Here is a 21,218-nt window from a genome sequence, read left to right on the forward strand (position 1 = left end):
AATTAGTGTCCGATTACAACATTACAATCACTGCCACTGACGAGGGCTCTCCACCTCTGTCCTCTTCTAAAAGTGTTCAGTTATCTGTAGCTGACATCAACGACAACCCACCTGTGTTTGAGGAACAGTCGTACAGCGCATATGTGAGTGAGAATAACAAACCGGGCTCCACTTTATGTTCCATTAGTGCTCGAGACCCCGACTGGAGACAGAACGGTACAGTGGTTTATTCTCTGTTAGCTAGTGAGGTGAACGGTGCCCCGGTGTCCTCCTATCTGTCTGTGAACGGAGACACGGGTGTGATCCACGCTGTGAGGTCGTTTGATTATGAACAGTTCAGGAATTTCAAAGTCCACGTGATGGCCAGAGACAACGGTTCTCCTCCTCTCAGCAGCAACGTGACCGTGAGTGTGTTCATCTCAGATGTGAATGACAACTCTCCTCAGATCCTGTACCCCTCCCCGGAGGGCAACTCCTTCATGACCGAGCTGGTCCCCAAAGCTGCACACGGAGGCTCTCTGGTGTCCAAAGTGATCGCGGTGGACGCGGACTCCGGACAGAACGCCTGGCTGTCCTATCATATAGTCAAATCCACTGATCCGGGACTTTTTACCATTGGTGTCCACAGCGGAGAGATCAGGACACAGCGGGACATTTCTGAATCTGACAGCATGAAACAGAACCTTGTAGTGGCAGTGAAAGATAACGGACAGCCCTCTCTGTCTGCCACCTGTTCCATGTATTTACTTATTTCTGATAACTTGGCTGAGGTGCCAGAACTGAAGGATCTGTCTTATAATGAGAGCAATTCCAAACTGACCTCTTATCTGATCATCGCACTGGTTTCTGTGTCCACCTTTTTCCTGACTTTTATCATCATCATCCTGGGCTTCAGGTTTTGTCGTAGGAGAAAGCCCAGACTGTTGTTTGATGGAGCAGTTGCCATCCCCAGCGGTTATCTCCCTCCTAATTACGCAGATGTTGATGGCACAGGAACTTTACGCAGCACTTATAATTATGACGCGTACCTGACCACAGGTTCTAGAACCAGTGACTTTAAGTTTGTGACATCGTACAATGACAACACGCTGCCTGCTGACCAGACTCTGAAGAAAAGTCCATCAGACTTTGGTGATGTATTCGGCGACTGCAATCCTTCACCAGAGGTAGGAACAGGCGTTTTACATTCATTTTCTGTCTTCCTCACAGTCTTGCAGCGATGCAGAAAGTACTTTTATGAACACAATCAATCTATTTTTCTTGCGCTTTTTAAAATATTTATTTTAAGTAACATATCACATGCCAGAGTAAACAAAAATTCCTTGGGTAAGTTCCGTTAGCAGTTTGGGCACGCTTCACTGTGTCTTTCACGTGTTCTAAATGTGCGTGATGTGATAGTTCATTACTAATTAATTATATACTTTATTATTTTAATTCTCTTCAGTAAAACTGTTTAGCTTATTGCGTTTTCTCTGGTTTAAACTTTTGAGCACTATATCCGCTTCTTCATCCTGTCTCTGACCTTTTTGCTGAACAAACTGAACTGGCTGCGCGTGGTATTAATATTCAGGAAAAACTTTCTGGATTTTTAGATTTGTTTTCCATTTTGAAAACACTTTAGATTACAGTGAAGTTATTTTCACCAACACATATGTGCCTCATTTATTGTGTTGCAGTTTGTCTTTTAAATAAATTACCTTTTATTATTAGGAAAACAGATCATATCATTGGAGTGACTAAAGTAAAATGGTTATCGGCGGCCTAGTGTTTAAGCGTCTGTAACTGAAGTATTACATGTCTATTTTGTTTTCTACGCCGTTAACCGCGCTTTTCTGAATGTTTATAATTGTCTGTTACTATTTAAGATCCCTCAGGAATCATAATGTAAACATCTCCTTTACCGTTTTATACGGAGTGAAACATAAACACCAAAATAGCCCTCGTTTAGGTCAGTTTGAAATTTATCACTCATTTTAATTATCTGTTAGGTCATAGTCGTGGCCTTCGGTGATATCGGTTAAACATTTTTTTTAAACTTGTCATTGGAAATTTATTGGAACTTTTTTGGGGGGGAGAAAGGGAAAGAAAAATTGTTGCAAGACATAGAGAGAGAAAGTGTTAAAGAAGGTTGGAGAGTTTTTGACTTCGATGTGATTTTGAAATGCCTTACATTAAAACTAGAGGAAATGATCTGCTGAAAATGTTGTATCGCACGTCAAAGTTTTCTATGATTATCGCATTCTTTAGAAGGACCACCTTAGAGAGACATTATTTTCAAAACCTTGTAACACATGATATGAGCATCTCCGCTGAATTAAACATATAGCACAAAATAAATAAATAAATAAATAAATAACAAAGAAAAATAAAAAATAGCGCATTATTACACTTTCTTACGATTTTATTAAAGTTTACTTTTGAACAACCACTTTGTCAAAAAAAAAAAAAACACCAACAACAAAAACAACAACAACAACAAAAACAACAACAGAAAAGGCATTTAAAAATACTTTCTGATATTATTATATATCCTTTGCACTCACGGTGTCACTATACACCAGCTATGGACTTAGTGTTGAACCCATGTTGCACACCACCCATCAGAACGAGCACACTGCTTTATCTAGTCATCAACAGCATCGACAGTTGCTTGAAAGGCTCATATACTGATCTAGGGACGTATTTCTTAAGGGTTCAAATAGCGTGTTTTAAACTGTTTAGTGCTTTCTCAGGATGATGCAGAGCCGAAGTCTTTGTCAAAGCCTCAGTTTTGTGTTTCTCTTTGTTATGGCGCAATACGCAAACGGAGATCTGAGCTATTCCGTACAAGAGGAGCTGAAACGCGGATCTGTTATTGGAAATATCGCTAAAGATCTCGGGCTGGATCTTGGTCGACTGTCTGCTCGAAAACCTCGTGTTGACTTGGAAGGAAGCGAAAGACAGTATTGTGGAATAAACCAGAGAAGCGGAGATTTATTCGTTGCGGAGAGAATAGACCGAGAGGAGCACTGTGGAGAAAGGCCTTCGTGTGTTCTCAAATTCGACTTGCTGTTAGAGAATCCGTTGGAGCTGCACCGGTTGTCCCTGCAGGTGCAGGACATAAACGACAATGCGCCAATCTTTCCGAAAGATATTATAAAGCTGGAAATTAGAGAATCAGCGGACAAAGGAGCCAGGTATCGCATTAATAGAGCACATGACGCAGATGTAGGTCAAAATTCCGTTCAAAGCTACATTTTACAAGAAAACGCTCACTTTGTGTTCAGCATTCAGACGACAAGTTCTGGCAGTAAATACGGTGAGCTGGTTTTAGATACGGAGTTAGACCGAGAAGAGAAGCAGGAAATGAAATTACTGCTCACAGCCATGGATGGTGGCTCCCCTCGGAAATCGGGGACAGTGGTCATACACGTAATTGTTCTTGATGCTAATGATAACGCCCCCGTGTTCACAGAGGCCGTATATAGAGCCAGTATACCGGAAAACTCACCACTGAAAACTCCAGTTATCAGAGTAAACGCATCAGATGCAGATGAGGGCGTTAATGGAGAGGTTACTTATGAATTTAGTCGACCTTCTGATAAATTAGAAAAGCTTTTTTCACTTGATCCCAAAACTGGAGAAATTCTTGTTACAGGTGATATCGATTATGAAGAGGGGTCGAAATACGAATTGCCTGTTGAAGCAAAAGACGGTTATGGCCTGTCTTCAGAAGCAAAAGTTATTATTGATATAACTGATGAGAACGACAATGCACCATTTATAAATCTGAAATCATTGTCTAACCCCATACCTGAGAACGCCCCACCTGGTACAGAGGTGGGCATCATTAACGTGCAGGACAGAGACTCTGAGAATAACCGACAGGTCCGCTGCTCCATCCAGCAGGGTGTCCCCTTTAAGTTGGTTCCTTCTATTAAAAACTATTATTCTCTGGTGACCACAGGACAACTGGACCGCGAACTAGTGTCCGATTACAACATTACAATCACTGCCACTGACGAGGGCTCCCCACCTCTGTCGTCGACTAAAAGTGTTCAGTTATCTGTAGCTGACATCAACGACAACCCACCTGTGTTTGAGGAACAGTCGTACAGCGCATATGTGAGTGAGAATAACAAACCTGGCTCCACGTTATGTTCCGTTAGTGCTCGAGACCCCGACTGGAGACAGAACGGTACAGTGGTTTATTCTCTGTTAGCTGGTGAGGTGAACGGTGCCCCGGTGTCCTCTTATCTGTCTGTGAACGGAGACACGGGTGTGATCCACGCTGTGAGGTCGTTTGATTACGAACAGTTCAGGAGTTTTAAAGTCCACGTGATGGCCAGAGACAACGGTTCTCCTCCTCTAAGCAGCAACGTGACCGTGAGTGTGTTCATCTCAGATGTGAATGACAACTCTCCTCAGATCCTGTACCCCTCCCCGGAGGGCAATTCCTTCATGACCGAGCTGGTCCCCAAAGCTGCACACGGAGGCTCTCTGGTGTCCAAAGTGATCGCGGTGGACGCGGACTCCGGACAGAACGCCTGGCTGTCCTATCAAATAGTCAAATCTACTGATTCGGGACTTTTTACTATTGGTGTCCACAGCGGAGAGATCAGGACACAGCGGGACATTTCTGAATCTGACAGCATGAAACAGAACCTTGTAGTGGCAGTGAAAGATAACGGACAGCCCTCTCTGTCTGCCACCTGTTCCATGTATTTACTTATTTCTGATAACTTGGCTGAGGTGCCAGAACTGAAGGATCTGTCTTATAATGAGAGCAATTCCAAACTGACCTCTTATCTGATCATCGCGCTGGTGTCTGTGTCCACGTTTTTTCTGACTTTCATCATCATCATTCTGGGTTTGAGGTTTTGTCGCAGGAGAAAGCCCAGACTGTTGTTTGATGGAGCAGTTGCCATCCCCAGCGGTTATCTCCCTCCTAATTACGCAGATGTTGATGGCACAGGAACTTTACGCAGCACTTACAATTATGACGCGTACCTAACCACAGGTTCAAGAACCAGTGATTTTAAGTTTGTGACATCATACAATGACAACACGCTGCCTGCTGACCAGACTCTGAAGAAAAGTCCATCAGACTTTGCTGATGTATTCGGGGACTGCGATACTGCCACTGAGGTATGATGCATAATTATTCCCTTCACATTAGTTCCAATGAGACAGCCACGCTTCTCTCAATCTTGTTATTTGCCATTCAGGTTTTATTTTGGTGTTTACTTTGAGACGTTCGAGGACTGTTCGTTGAAAATTCGCTTTGCTGACTCAAGGTTTCCGATTTTCTTACACATTTCAGACTTTTTGTTCACTTATTTGATAGTGTTCACGCGGAAGAAATTCATGGTGTTTATGTTATTTTAAAATTAATTTCTGCTGCTATACAGTTTAAGTTTGACTAGAGAATGTCTTTTGCGTCTCTCTTACTCTATCCATGGTGCTGAAGTTTTTGGTTTGTTTGTTTGATATTAGTAGACATTGAGCATAGCTGATTGTTATACATAAGTCTTTGTGCACCTTCAACAAGAAGACTGAATGTCTTTGTTTGCTTCGGTGTAGTTTGGCTTCGTTTATCTGTGATTTTGTTAAAGAAATTGCCTCCCTCCAGTGAGTCTGTTTCTTTTAATAGGTGCCAGTTGTACATTTCATGATGATTTCCTAATTATTTATTTTCTTCGCGCATGTCGTTCCTATGTATGTTACGCGATATTTGAAATACCAGAAAGACCCTCCCCACATATATCATGCCCTTTGCGCTCTATAAATGAACGTTTCAACCAAAAGTTTTGTCTTACAGAACTTGAAAGTTTTTTTATGGTGTTAAATAACATGTTACGACCTCAAATTTCACTGACAGCCAGCCGGTACCTTAAATGAAGAAACTTCCAGCCGGCATATGAATTTCACAAATGCACTGTAATTTTTGGTTAAACTAAACATCTTATGTGAGGCATTTGCTGTATCCACGCGTTTAATGAAATGGTATGGTCTCTTTGCTTAGACTTGATAAAGATTATTGATCAGTCTGTCTTTAATTATGTCTAGCATCAGCATTAAATCGGTTCGTAGTTTCACCACATGTAAACCTTCATCTTACAAACACAGTCTGCTGTCAGAAAAATCCGCAACAGCTTAAACATTTTATTCATCAGGACAGATTTAAGCAATCAGAGAAAATACTTTTTCCCCACAAAATGTATTACCGATGTTTCCAAAGATTCCACACTCTTAAAATGTTCGCTGAACAGTAATTATTTAAAAGAAATTTGTCTTTAACTGCAGTGTTTTAGCAGAGTAAAAACTGCAGTGGTGAAAATATAAAGTCAGAATTTACAATCTAAAAAACAGAATAATTCAGGAAGTTTACTTTAAAAGGAAAATGCTTACGTTTTATTTTTGACATTTTCCACCTCTAAAACGAGAAAAGTGTTGTTTTTTTTAAATAATGTAACTGTTACAGGCTATACATGAATGTATTCAATACAGCTTTTTCTCAGTTTTACTTAATACATTTTTAAACAGGAAGGTGGAAATGTAAAACAGGAAAGTGCGCTAAGAATGAAAATAACGATCATAGTTTCATTAGTGAGAGAGAGTCATGACATCATGGAATATAGGTTTGGCACTTCATACAATATTTATAATTTAAATGCTCCAGCTTATAGTTTTTTGTGGAATGACTTGAAATATAAAATTAATTTGAAAACATGAAGCTCTTGAAGGAAACATGGTTTAGTTTGGTGTTGACCTACCCTGTATAGCAGTTGTATATAATTATCTGGCAAACTTAATTTATCTCTTTGTTCTCACAACGTTTTTGTAGATTCGACTGGCAATTTTCTCTGAACACGTCTCTGTTTGAAATTAAATCATACTGTTGTGTTGTTATACCTAGAGAAATACCCATGGGGTCAGTGTGTGCCAGCAAATGAGAGACTGCAATAATACCCCACCCTTCACTGTCTATGACTTTCAACCTCGGATCTGTAGTTGGAGTTATTTTTCGGAAAAGGTTTGGTGAATGTTTCGCGTATGGAAGGATACTGGTCATTGTAGATCTTACTTGCAAAATTGCTAGCAAAATTTGTTTTTTTCCCCGCAGTAACAATGGGATACAGCGTATTCGCGCTGCACTGCGGCCTTGCTTTTATGTCTATTGCCTTAGGGACCGTTAGTGGAGACGTGAGCTATTCTGTGTCAGAGGAGATAAAACGTGGATCTATAATTGGAAATATCGCTAAGGATCTGGGACTTGATTTCGGGAGACTGTCCGTTCGAAAGGCTCGTATAGATACAGAGGATAGCGGTGTAAAGTATTGCAGCGTAAATCTCAATACTGGCGAGTTAATTGTACAAGAAAGGATCGACCGAGAGGGGCTTTGTGCTAAAAAAGCGTCGTGTGTTCTGAAACAGGAGCTAGTGCTGGAAAATCCTCTAGAACTGCACCGCATTCATATCCACGTTCAAGATATCAACGATAACTCACCACAGTTTAAAGAGGAATCACTTAAGATTGAAATACGGGAGTCAGCGGATAAAGGCGAACGTTTTCTTGTCGGCGAAGCTCACGACGCTGACATCGGAGAAAATGCTGTGCAGGGCTATTCACTTCAGCAGAATGATCATTTCAAACTAAATGTGAACACAAAGGCGAGTGGTCGTAAATACTGTGAACTAGTCTTAGAGAAAGAACTGGACAGGGAGGACAAAAAAGAGATTGTGCTGTTACTTACCGCCTTCGATGGAGGCTCTCCACAGAGATCGGGCACTGTTGTCATACACGTCACTGTACTGGATGCTAATGATAATGTACCAGTGTTTGGTCAGAATGTCTATGAAGCAAGTCTGTCTGAAAACTCTCCTCTGGAAACATTAGTAATCACAGTGAGTGCCACTGATCCAGATGAAGGTTTAAATAGCGAAATTACTTATGGATTTGATCATGTTTCAGATGAAAACAGCGATGTGTTTTCATTAAACCCCAAAACTGGAGAAGTGAGAGTGGCTGGAGCAATTGATTACGAGAAAGTATCATCATATGAAATGCAGATAAGCGCTAAAGATGGATTAGGGTTAGTTTCATATTCAACATTAAATATTGAAGTCACTGACGTTAACGACAATGCACCAGTAATACATCTTAAATCAATGTCTAACCCGATACCAGAGAACGCGTCACCTGGTACAGAGGTGGGCATCATTAACGTACAGGACAGAGACTCTGAGAATAACCGACAGGTCCGCTGCTCCATCCAGCAGGGTGTTCCCTTTAAGTTGGTTCCTTCTATTAAAAACTATTATTCTCTGGTGACCACGGGACAACTGGACCGTGAACTAGTGTCCAATTACAACATTACAATCACTGCCACTGACGAGGGCTCTCCACCTCTGTCCTCCTCTAACAGTGTTCAGTTATCTGTAGCTGACATCAACGACAACCCACCTGTGTTTGAGGAACAGTCGTACAGCGCATATGTGAGTGAGAATAACAAACCGGGCTCCACTTTATGTTCCGTTAGTGCTCGAGACCCCGACTGGAGACAGAACGGTACAGTGGTTTATTCTCTGTTAGCTGGTGAGGTGAACGGTGCCCCGGTGTCCTCCTATCTGTCTGTGAACGGAGACACGGGTGTGATCCACGCTGTGAGGTCGTTTGATTATGAACAGTTCAGGAGTTTTAAAGTCCACGTGATGGCCAGAGACAATGGTTCTCCTCCTCTCAGCAGCAACGTGACCGTGAGTGTGTTCATCTCAGATATGAATGACAACTCTCCTCAGATCCTGTACCCCTCCCCGGAGGGCAATTCCTTCATGACCGAGCTGGTCCCCAAAGCTGCACACGGAGGCTCTCTGGTGTCCAAAGTGATCGCGGTGGACGCAGACTCCGGACAGAACGCTTGGTTGTCCTATCATATAGTCAAATCCACTGATCCAGGACTTTTTACTATTGGTGTCCACAGCGGAGAGATCAGGACACAGCGGGACATTTCTGAATCTGACAGCATGAAACAGAACCTTGTAGTGGCAGTGAAAGATAACGGACAGCCCTCTCTGTCTGCCACCTGTTCCATGTATTTACTTATTTCTGATAACTTGGCTGAGGTGCCAGAACTGAAGGATCTGTCTTATAATGAGAGCAATTCCAAACTGACCTCTTATCTAATCATCGCGCTGGTGTCTGTGTCCACCTTTTTCCTGACTTTTATCATCATCATCCTGGGTTTGAGGTTTTGTCGCAGGAGAAAGCCCAGACTGTTGTTTGATGGAGCAGTCGCCATCCCCAGCGGTTATCTCCCTCCTAATTACGCAGATGTTGATGGTGCAGGGACTTTACGCAGTGCTTATAATTACGACGCGTACCTGACCACAGGTTCTAGAACCAGTGACTTTAAGTTTGTGACATCATACAATGACAACACGCTGCCTGCTGACCAGACTCTGAAGAAAAGTCCATCAGACTTTGTTGATGTGTTTGGGGACAGCGATGGTTCTCCTGAGGTAGGATCATTTCATTGTCACCAAAAAAATCTTTTCGTCGTCCCAAAAATAAACTTGAATGATTCTGCAACCTCATTTGATTTACCTTGTTGCTTTTGTTCATTAGTAACGTAAGCATCTTGCAATTTCATTATTTTTTTTCTCTGTCCTTGGTTCTGAACTGCGTTTTTGCGCTGTTCCTGGAATCGTTTTGTGTGAGTTTTAAGTCCACTTTTCTCTTTTTTTTTTTCCTAATGCATGTTTTCGAAATTTGAGAGACCACCGATTTGGTTTGTCCAAAGTTGCGTTGTTTCTGGTTTGTGTAGTAGTATAAACACCTTCTTATTTACATCATTCTTGTCTGTCCTTGGTCCTGAACTCGGCTTGACATTTTAATGCTCTTCTAAAGATAGTTTTTTGTTTTGTGCTTTCTTCTTCTCTTTACCTTTCTTTCTTTCTTTGTTTTAGAAACACTGCCACCGTTATAGCACACCTAAATACAATATTTTTAGTATTTAGGTGTGATAATAGTTTTCGCATAAATAAGGATGTCTAATTGATAATGAAGCTGTTCCTTTTACGTTTGTGTTGGCCATTAAAAATGTCATTCTTTTTTCATTTTTCTTTAATTGTTACTGAAAAGAAGAAGGTATGGACATGTCTCTATTGCTCATGTTCTAAATGAACGTGATAAAGAGCGCACATTCTATTACTCTTTGTTCTAACTGTCTTACATTTTAAATTTTTACATATTTCATTTAAAGAAATCTTCTTTCAGTCATAATTGTTCTTATGAATCCTTTACGTTAAGTTCTCAGCGTTGATAGAAATCGAACCCTTCAACGGTCTTTCAAAATTCTTGCAGCAGTGTTCATAGTCACTTTGTCGTTTTTTTTTTCGTTATCTATTCGTTGTATCAATTTTAAAATGGTTACTAATCCTTCTGAAAGCGCACTGTGTGGATCACCGTTTGTTCACCCTCAGTTAATTGGACGAATACATTTGAGCCTTTTTTTGACCCTCTCTATCTATTACAATGAGAATCCCAGGACTCTTCAGAAATACAAAACGATTTCACAGCAAGTCATCAAAAAGTAACGCTACGTTTTTGCACATAAAACATCACGAAGAACTTAGAATTTTGATAAAAGAGAAACTAACAGGAATAACAACAAAAAAGAAAAAAAAACGAGAGAGAAAAAGCTCTCTCCCCTTTCAACTTAAATCATAGTGCAGAGTCTGTGTCTAGGATCATTCTTTTGACTCGTCAAAGCTGTCTGGAAACAGAGAAACGGTTATTTTACCTTTTTTTTAGTTTCCATTGCAGCTGGATCATTACCTAATTTCATTATATATTTTATAACTACCTATATTTTCAGCCATTAAAAGTAATAATAAAATAGCAAAGCAACTATCTATATATTTTTTACTCGCCCGTTCACAGTGAATGGCTCTACAGAATATCAAAATTTATTACATATTAAATTAAAAAAAAACTTCACGTTGCCATACCTCAGTAAATACTCATGGTGTCAGTGTGCGCCAGTAAACGTGAAGACCTGATCATTCTCCACCCTTCTGTCTCAGCGAATTCAAAGCCCGGTTCTCCTTTTGTAACGCAGTTGGAAAATATCTCCTCGCGTATGACTCCAGTTTCACAGTGACTTTAAAGATTCTTTGGGCATTTTTACTGTCTTGACTTTATGTTTACCTCTCATGTGCCATTTCTGATGGTAACAATGGGATACACCATATTTGCGCTGCACTGCGGCCTTGCTTTTATTTTTCTTTCTCTCCGCTTTGTCATCGGAGACATGAGCTACTCTATCCCGGAGGAGATGACACGTGGATCTATAATTGGAAATATCGCTAAGGATCTGGGACTCGATTTGGGCAGACTGTCCGCTCGAAAAGCTCGTATAGATACAGAGGATAGTGGTGTCAAGTACTGCAGCGTAAATCTCAATACTGGCGAGTTAATTGTACAAGAAAGGATCGACAGAGAGGGGCTTTGTGCGAAAAAGGCGTCGTGTGTTCTGAAACAGGAGCTAGTGCTGGAAAATCCTTTGGAATTGCACCGCATTCATATTCGCGTTCAAGACATCAACGACAACTCGCCTCAGTTTAAGGAGGAGTCACTCAACTTTGAAATACACGAACTGGCAGTCAAAGGTACAGGCTTTCCCCTAGATGAAGCTCACGATGCAGACATCGGAGAAAATGCTGTTCAGGGTTATTCACTTCAGCAAAATGATCACTTCAGATTAAACGTTAAATCCAAAGGTGGTGGGAGAAAATATGGCGAACTAGTCTTAGACAAAGAACTAGACAGGGAAGACAAAAAAGAGATTGTGCTGTTACTTACCGCCTTCGATGGAGGCTCTCCACAGAGATCAGGCACTGTGGTCATACACGTCACTGTACTGGATGCTAATGATAATGTCCCGGTGTTTAGTCAGAATGTCTATAAGGCTAGTCTCCACGAAAACTCCCCTCTGGATACTGTTGTTCTCACAGTTAGCGCCACAGATGCAGATGAAGGTGTAAATGGTGAAGTTAATTATGGGTTTGACCACGTCTCTGAAGAAAGACAAGATTTTTCTTTGGACCCTAAAACAGGAGCAGTGAGAGTGGCTGGAGCAATTGATTATGAAAAGGAATCGTCGTATGAAATCCAGATTACTGCGAAAGATGGTTTGGGATTAGCATCATATGCTACTCTGTTAATTGAGATTACGGATGTAAATGATAATGCACCAGTTATAAATCTGAAATCACTATCTAACCCCATACCTGAGAACGTGCCACGTGGTACAGAGGTGGGCATCATTAACGTGCAGGACAGAGACTCTGAGAATAACCGACAGGTCCGCTGCTCCATCCAGCAGGGTGTTCCCTTTAAGTTGGTTCCTTCTATTAAAAACTATTATTCTCTGGTGACCACAGGACAGCTGGACCGCGAACTAGTGTCTGATTACAACATTACAATCACTGCCACCGACGAGGGCTCTCCACCTCTGTCGTCAACTAAAAGTGTTCAGTTATCTGTAGCTGACATCAACGACAACCCACCTGTGTTTGATGAGCAGTCGTACAGCGCATATGTGAGTGAGAATAACAAACCGGGCTCCACTTTATGTTCCGTTAGTGCTCGAGACCCCGACTGGAGACAGAACGGTACAGTGGTTTATTCTCTGTTAGCTGGTGAGGTGAACGGTGCCCCGGTGTCCTCGTATCTGTCTGTGAACGGAGACACGGGTGTGATCCACGCTGTGAGGTCGTTTGATTATGAACAGTTTAGGAGTTTTAAAGTCCACGTGGTGGCCAGAGACAATGGTTCTCCTCCCCTCAGCAGCAACGTGACCGTGAGTGTGTTCATCTCAGATGTGAATGACAACTCTCCTCAGATCCTGTACCCCTCCCCAGAGGGCAATTCCTTCATGACCGAGCTGGTCCCCAAAGCTGCACACGGAGGCTCTCTGGTGTCCAAAGTGATCGCGGTGGACGCGGACTCCGGACAGAACGCCTGGCTGTCCTATCAAATAGTCAAATCCACTGATCCGGGACTTTTTACTATTGGTGTCCACAGCGGAGAGATCAGGACACTGCGGGACATTTCTGAATCTGACAGCATGAAACAGAACCTTGTAGTGGCAGTGAAAGATAACGGACAGCCCTCTCTGTCTGCCACCTGTTCCATGTATTTACTTATTTCTGATAACTTGGCTGAGGTGCCAGAACTGAAAGATCTGTCTTATAATGAGAGCAATTCCAAACTGACCTCTTATCTGATCATAGCGCTGGTTTCTGTGTCCACCTTTTTCCTGACTTTTATCATCATCATCCTGGGTTTGAGGTTTTGTCGCAGGAGAAAGCCCAGACTGTTATTTGACGGAGCAGTCGCCATCCCCAGCGGTTATCTCCCTCCTAATTACGCAGATGTTGATGGCACAGGAACTTTACGCAGCGCTTACAATTATGATGCGTACCTGACCACAGGTTCTAGAACCAGTGACTTTAAGTTTGTGACATCATACAATGACAACACGCTGCCTGCTGACCAGACTCTGAAGAAAAGTCCATCAGACTTTGCTGATGTGTTTGGAGATAGTGATAGGACTCCTGAGGTAGGAGGATACCCTTTGTCCTATTTTCATTATTTTTCTTCTCTCACTTGTTTTAAGTTTTTGTTGATGGATATTTAAATAAGCCAACTTTCTTTCCTAACAATAACAGCGTTAATGTACAAAAAACTACAATCCTTTATTTTGGTTCTACTTTCATTGTTATTTAGCCTGTGTGTTTCATATTGTCTCTGTCTTTCTTTGTTGCATTCTCCCTCACAGATGTGTCCTTCCCTGTGGTACAATTTTGTAGAAGAGTAACATTTTCAGTTAACATTTTCATGTTTTGCTTTATTTTGGTGTTTTGGTCGAAGCACAGCCATAAAGCTGGTTTTTAGCATTTTTGGTCCAACTCCTTCTTCCCACAAAACCTACCTTGAGATAAAATTTCATCATATTGCATTATATCTATAGGCTTGACTTCTGTCTTGGTATTCATTTTCCTGGTAGTCCAGCAGTTTTTTACTGATCAAGTGTGTTTGGACTTCCACAGGTATTATTTTTTATCTAATTAGAGACTTTAAGGTTATGTGGTTGAAACATTAAGTTCTATATAAGTTTTTTTCTCATATAGATGATGGAATTTATTATTTTAATACCTTTGGCCTACATAAAAGTTGACAAGTTGACAGTCACTTTTTAAAGTTTGACATGTTTTCATATTGTTTTCAGTTTGAGCAGTAAAATGATAAAGACAATCACTTAGAAGAATAAAGATTAGAATCACATGTTTAGGAAAAAAACAAATGCAACAGGTCCGAAGACTTGACAGAAAGAAAGGCTTCTCTAATAACAATATAAACTAGTGATTAATAGGCTTAGTAACACCATACAATGCAACTCAGTGTAAGTAATCAGCCTCACTATACTGCTAAAATTGTTAATACATTCTCCTCAATAGTCCTTGATCATTGTTGAATAGAAAATATTATCATTGGCCATGTTTACAAAAGTATATTATTTCTCATAGAGGACACAGTTAATAATCATTCTATTTACTTATTTTATAGAACCATAATCCTGAGAATTATGTTTTGTTTTGTTTGTGTAGCACATTGTTATATACAGCATGGTCCAAAAGATGGATGCATACACCTTCTTTTTTGTTAGGAAAAGTTGGTCTTTTAGTGGTCTTTCAAAGCTTTGGTGTTGACAAAAATAGTTATTAACATTTCTCTTGAGAGTGGCTTAATATTTCTCCTTTGTCGGCGTGAAGTTGGTTCATCACAGGTGTCCTACCCCAGAGTAGGCACTCCCACAGAGTTTATATTATTCTCACTCATATTGTACTGTATTGCATTATCATTTTCTCTCCTATTGTGATACTTACACACTCTTCTTTTCCTGAAAGAAATATCACACTTAAATTAACTTAAAAATAGGACTTTTGCCAGTTGCCCAATACAAAATATATTTATGTTTGAAACAGACCCAAACTGTGTATCCTTGTCTTGCACTTGCTCTCTCTCTCTCTCTGACTGTATGCTTGTGTTTTACTTAGCAATTCTGCATCTGATGAAGTTTCTTTTCTGTCTCTCAGCTGAGTGTAATAAGCTTCTGATGATACGGTCAGTTTAGTGATCAGGCTTCATATGCAACTTGTTAACATCTAGTTCAAAGTGGTTTTGAGTGTAGTTAACTGTTCTAGAAAAACATTCAGCCTAGCAACAATTCAGTGCAGTTAAATGCCCACTTTGTTTTAGAATTTCAGTCTGACTTGTGACACTTTTACTCAGTTCTGATATTACCTCAAAATCACAGTACTAATAAGTAAATTCTGGCCTAATGTAAATTTGAAGTAACATCACATTTATGAGATTAGCAAAGGCTGCAGGGAATTTGTTAGTTTATTTTAAAAAGTCCAGATGACTCAGTAAAATCCACATAAATTTCACCTTAATGCATGCAATAGTAGCTGGGATACAACTGAAAGAAATCTGACTTCCAACAGAAAAATTTACTGAATAATTGCTTAGTTGCTAACACAAAACTAGTTTATTATGAAAGGATACTAAATTTCAGACTGCATCCTCAGTCTTGATTCAGTTATTTAAAACAAACAAACAAAAAAACATTAATTTTCTTTTGTCTGAGAAGAAAAGAAACAGGTGCATCAGCCAGTTTCCTTTTCAATGTACTTTTTTTTAAATAGGTTTTTTTAAGCAGTCATAAAAATTCAGTTTGATGTTAGTATACTGAACTTGGATAATATGGGTTTTTTAATCTTTCTGTCTTGATTTTTCATGTAATTTCCAATTTTATTTTATTTTTTCTGTGCTTTGTGTCCTATGGGACATTAACAACGTTAACCTTGGTCATAATTTAAATAGGTAAACTCAATGCGTGTCATTACGTTGGAACCAGCAACATTAATTTTTTGTTAATACACAATTAGGCTGATTTCCGAAAGGCTACAAAGAGGGGGAACCCACAGTTTGTTGTTCAGTCGTAAACATATAGTGATATTAGTATTTCTAGGCCCTACAGACATAGATTTATGCCATATGCCATTACGTAATAATATAGTCACTAAACGTCTTCTGTCGTTATTACATACCTCCACAGTATTAAAATAAAACACTCCGATCTTGCAGCATCTATTGAGTGCATTTAGGCATTTAACTTGGATAAGCCTGGGTCAGTGTCATTTTTGAACTCACGGTGTCGCTATACACCAGCTCTAAAAGACTGAATTCCTCTTTTCTTTGTGGACTTTCTGTCTTGCACGCCCGCTGCCTGCTCTAGGTTTAGCCCGAGACGCGCTGAATTGCAGTTCCTATTTCTGTCATAGTTGTGTGCTATCTTTGCTGCGTTATTGCTTTAACATATTAGAGGCGTATCATTGAAGATGGAATTGAATTTTATCGTGTTTCAGGCTTGGAACATTTGTTTCCTCCTTCAGCTGCATGTTGCTCATGGAGACATGAGCTATTCTTTCCCAGAGGAAATGAAACGAGGATCCGTTATTGGAAATATAGCCAAAGACCTCGGGATGGAAACGGGCGCGCTGTCCAGCAGGAGAGCCCGCATCGACGCCGACGGAACCGACAAACGTTACTGTGACATAAACAAGAGTAACGGAGAGCTGATTGCTGCAGACAGGATTGACCGCGAGGGGCTTTGTGGAGAAAAGGCTTCGTGCATCCTAAAACACGAGCTTGTGCTCGAGAATCCGCTCGAGCTTCATCGTATCAGCCTTCACATTCAAGATATCAATGACAACGCACCACAATTCAATGAAGAACGGATTAATATAGAAATTCAAGAATCGGCTGTGAGAGGAGCTCGTTTTGTGATAGAAGAAGCACACGATGCGGATGTGGGGCAAAATTCAGTGCAGCAGTACAACCTTAAAAAGAATGAAATTTTTATTTTGTCTGTAAATGGAAACACAATAGAGCTCGTTCTTGAAAAAGAGCTTGATCGTGAAAAACAACAGGAAATGAATTTAATTCTCACAGCTTTAGATGGTGGATCTCCTCAGAGATCAGGTACATTAGTAATACACGTCACTGTGTTGGATGCTAATGATAACGCCCCAGTGTTCAGCCAAGCCGTTTATAAAGCCAGCCTGCCTGAAAACTCTCATTTAGACACTGTAGTGATTACAGTAAGCGCAAGTGATGCAGATGAGGGAGTTAATGGAGATGTGACGTATGACTTTGGACATGTTACTGATGAAGTGAAGAAGATATTTAGTATTGATCGTAAAGTAGGTGACATAAGAGTAATTGGTGTTGTTGACTATGAAACTACTACATCATTTGAAATACGCGTTAAAGCAAAAGATGGGCTAGGCCTGTTATCCTACGCTAAAGTAATGATTTCTATCACTGATGTGAATGACAACGCCCCTGTAGTTAATCTGAAATCACTGACCAATCCGATACCAGAGAACACCCCACCTGGTACAGAGGTGGGCATCATTAACGTGCAGGACAGAGACTCCGAAACTAATGGACAGGTCCGCTGCTCCATCCAGCAGGGTGTTCCCTTTAAGTTGGTTCCTTCTATTAAAAACTATTATTCTCTGGTCACGACAGGACAGCTGGACCGTGAACTAGTGTCCAATTACAACATTACAATCACTGCCACTGACGAGGGCTCTCCACCTCTGTCCTCTTCTAAAAGTGTTCAGTTATCTGTAGCTGACATCAACGACAACCCACCTGTGTTTGAGGAGCAGTCGTACAGCGCATATGTGAGTGAGAATAACAAACCGGGCTCCACTTTATGTTCCGTTAGTGCTCGAGACCCCGACTGGAGACAGAACGGTACAGTGGTTTATTCTCTGTTAGCTGGTGAGGTGAACGGTGCCCCGGTGTCCTCGTATCTGTCTGTGAACGGAGACACGGGTGTGATCCATGCTGTGAGGTCGTTTGATTACGAACAGTTCAGGAGTTTTAAAGTCCACGTGATAGCCAGAGACAACGGCTCTCCTCCTCTAAGCAGCAACGTGACCGTGAGTGTGTTCATCTCAGATGTGAATGACAACTCTCCTCAGATCCTGTACCCCTCCCCAGAGGGCAACTCCTTCATGACCGAACTGGTCCCCAAAGCTGCACACGGAGGCTCTTTGGTGTCCAAAGTGATCGCGGTGGACGCAGACTCCGGACAGAACGCTTGGCTGTCCTATCAAATAGTCAAATCCACTGATCCGGGACTTTTTACTATTGGTGTCCACAGCGGAGAGATCAGGACACAGCGGGACATTTCTGAATCTGACAGCATGAAACAGAACCTTGTAGTGGCAGTGAAAGATAACGGACAGCCCTCTCTGTCTGCCACCTGTTCCATGTATTTACTTATTTCTGATAACTTGGCTGAGGTACCAGAACTGAAGGACCTGTCTTATAATGAGAGCAATTCCAAACTGACCTCTTATCTGATCATCGCGCTGGTTTCTGTGTCCACGTTTTTCCTGACTTTTATCATCATCATCCTGGGTTTGAGGTTTTGTCGCAGGAGAAAGCCCAGACTGTTATTTGATGGAGCAGTTGCCATCCCCAGTGGTTATCTCCCTCCTAATTACGCAGATGTTGATGGCACAGGAACTTTACGCAGTGCTTACAATTATGATGCGTACCTGACCACAGGATCTAGAACCAGTGACTTTAAGTTTGTGACATCATACAATGACAACACGCTGCCTGCTGACCAGACTCTGAAGAAAAGTCCATCAGATTTTGCTGATGCCTTTGGAGACCTGGATGGGTGCTCAGAGGTATGTCCCCTTCGCAATAAGCAAGTCATGTTTTAATCTTGTGCCAGATGAAAATCAACAATTCAGTTTTCTTCTACTTTATCATCACAAATTTGTTTCTTTAAATGCTTGGAGCGAAAACTGGTTTATTAATTCTAACATTTTCTTCTTTCCTCTAAAGTGTTTCCTAGAGGTGTAGCTGTCTTTCTCTGGTAGTGGCTAAAATATGCTTGATTTCAACATGATAAATTTCATGCTTTCATACTCATAGATTTAGTGTGATATGTTATTTGTGTGTGTTCAATTTATTGTAGTTTTGCAAGCTCATATGATGTATGTTCATCAACACAATAGATATTTCTGCATCGTGCTTGCGGTGGTTTTTTTTGTCTGTATATGTTATTTGTTGTTTGTTTTTGTTTTTTTAACTAATCGATTACTTTTATCCTCTATCTGAACCTGTGAGAGCAACTTTTACTCTTAGGAAGATATAGTTGTATAATGTTATCAAACTTTCATCTTATTTTTCCCCTACTGCCATTTATTAAATTACACATTGTGAATACACCACGTTCCAAATTATTATGCAAATTGTGTTTAAGTGTCATAAAAATTAAATAAGTTGATTTTCAATTAAACCCATGGATGGAATTGTGTCTCAGGGCTCTTTGGTTGATTGAAATCATTCTCGGACACCTATGATCATTAGTTTGCCTGGTGAGTCCAAATGAAGGAAAAACTACTAAAGAAGGATGTTCCACATTATTAAGCACACCACGATTTTCAAGCAATATAGGAAGGAAAACTGATCTCTCTGTTGCTGAAAAGCATGAAATAGTTGAATGCCTTGGACACATAACGAAAACCTTAGATATTTTACAAAACTTAAGCGTGATCACCATAATGTGGGTGAGTCAGAGCACACATGGGTTCGTGCAGATAAAGGCACAATAAGGAAGGTTTCAGCCAGACAAATACATCAGATTAAGAGAGCAGCTGCTAAAAGGCCATTACAAAGCAGCAAACACATATTTGAAGCTGCTGGTGCCGCTGGAGCCCTGCGAACATCAAGGTGTAGTATCCTCCAGAGACTTGCAATTGTCCATAAACCTTATATTTGGCCACTGCTAACCAATGCTCACAAGCAGAAATGGCTGCACTGAGCCCAGAACTACAAAAAGACTAATTTTCAAATAGTCCTGTTCACTGATGAGTGCATTGCAACCCTGGATGATCCAGATGGATGCAGTGGTGGATGGTTGGTTGCAACGTCAGCAAGGACGTGTTGGAGTTTCTGACTGACCACTCTCTTCCATGGTAGAAAGAGAAGAACTGTGCCTTCTGCAACAAAACCATCTTCATGCAAGACAATGCACCATCTTATGCTACAAGTAACACCTCTGCATAATTGGCTGCTCAAACAAAAAAAATATGAGGGTGGGAGGCAGTTCACATCCAAACAGCAGCTCTGCGAGGCTATTCTGACATCCTGCAAAGACATTCAAGTAGAAACTTTCCAAAAACTCAAGTTCCATGGATGCAAGAATTGTAAAACTGCTATCAAATAAGGGGTCCTATGTTAATATATAACTTGACCTGTTAAGGATTTTTTTGTTACGTTCCCCTGGGGGGGGGGGGGGGGGGGTGTCTAGGCGTTAAAGGGGAAGTAACAAAAGTAACCGGGTCAGAAAAAGGAGTCAAGGAGGCGAAACAGTTAAATAAAACAGTTTTATTGAAGTAATTCAACTAAAGGAAAACACAGCTCACTAGCTGGAAACCGCAAAACACAGCTCACTAGCTGGAAACCGGAAAACAAAGCTCACTAGCTGGAAACCACAAAACACAGCTCACTAGCTGGAAACCGCAAACACTCAGCTCACTAGCTGGAAACACCGCAAACACTCAGCTCACTAGCTTGAAACACCGCAAACACTCAGCTCACTAGCTGGAAACACCGCAAACACTCAGCTCACTAGCTGGAAACACCGCAAACACTCAGCTCACTAGCTGGAAACACCGCAAACACTCAGCTCACTAGCTGGAAACACCGCAAACACTCAGCTCACTAGCTGGAAACACCGCAAACACTCAGCTCACTAGCTGGAAACACCGCAAACACTCAGCTCACTAGCTGTACCCACACAAAATGGCACTCTGGCCCAGAGCTCACCCTGCTCTGGGCTTAAATACCCTTAATTGCTGATGGGAGACAGCTGTACAGGAGGGAAGGTGGCACCTCAGGCAGAGGAGGTAGTAGGACACGCCCACACAGGCACCTTCAGGAGAGAGAGGCCCTTTTAGGGCCGTAACATTTTTGATTGAAATAGCTTTTGATTTCAGTAAAATGTATCTACTAATGCTGCAAATTCAACAAATGACCATTTTCAATTCTCTACAACCTATAAAATGTT

At 41.1% G+C, this 21,218-nt stretch overlaps 2 protein-coding genes across 16 annotated transcripts in view; both read left to right on the forward strand.

Moving 5' to 3' along the window:
• Positions 1 to 21,218, forward strand: part of LOC146582302 (protocadherin gamma-A11-like) — a 113,626-nt gene that overhangs the window by 61,110 nt on the left and 31,298 nt on the right. The window contains exon 1 of one of the 7 annotated variants that reach the window (XM_085295006.1): positions 9,663 to 13,607. The exons of 5 other annotated variants lie outside the window; for them this stretch is intronic. In XM_085295006.1, the coding sequence (XP_085151132.1) occupies positions 11,184 to 13,607 (2,424 nt within the window). In that variant the 5' untranslated portion in view covers positions 9,663 to 11,183. Of the gene's footprint in view, positions 1 to 9,662; positions 13,608 to 16,356; positions 18,829 to 21,218 lie in introns of those variants that run through there. One more of the 7 variants, XM_085295039.1, reaches the window with a different exon arrangement.
• Positions 1 to 21,218, forward strand: part of LOC146582303 (protocadherin gamma-C5-like) — a 292,403-nt gene that overhangs the window by 51,010 nt on the left and 220,175 nt on the right. Inside the window, exon 1 of one of the 9 annotated variants that reach the window (XM_085294737.1) lies at positions 1,348 to 5,127. The exons of 5 other annotated variants lie outside the window; for them this stretch is intronic. In XM_085294737.1, the coding sequence (XP_085150863.1) occupies positions 2,734 to 5,127 (2,394 nt within the window). In that variant the 5' untranslated portion in view covers positions 1,348 to 2,733. Of the gene's footprint in view, positions 1 to 1,347; positions 5,128 to 7,037; positions 9,502 to 21,218 lie in introns of those variants that run through there. 3 more of the 9 variants (XM_085294876.1, XM_085294763.1, XM_085294884.1) reach the window with 3 other exon arrangements.

The sequence above is a fragment of the Mchenga conophoros genome, linkage group LG2, assembly GCF_057382185.1.
Source record: "Mchenga conophoros isolate Kocher_MC1m ecotype Shallow Benthic linkage group LG2, M_conophoros_male_GT1.1, whole genome shotgun sequence".
Lineage (NCBI taxonomy): Eukaryota > Metazoa > Chordata > Actinopteri > Cichliformes > Cichlidae > Mchenga > Mchenga conophoros.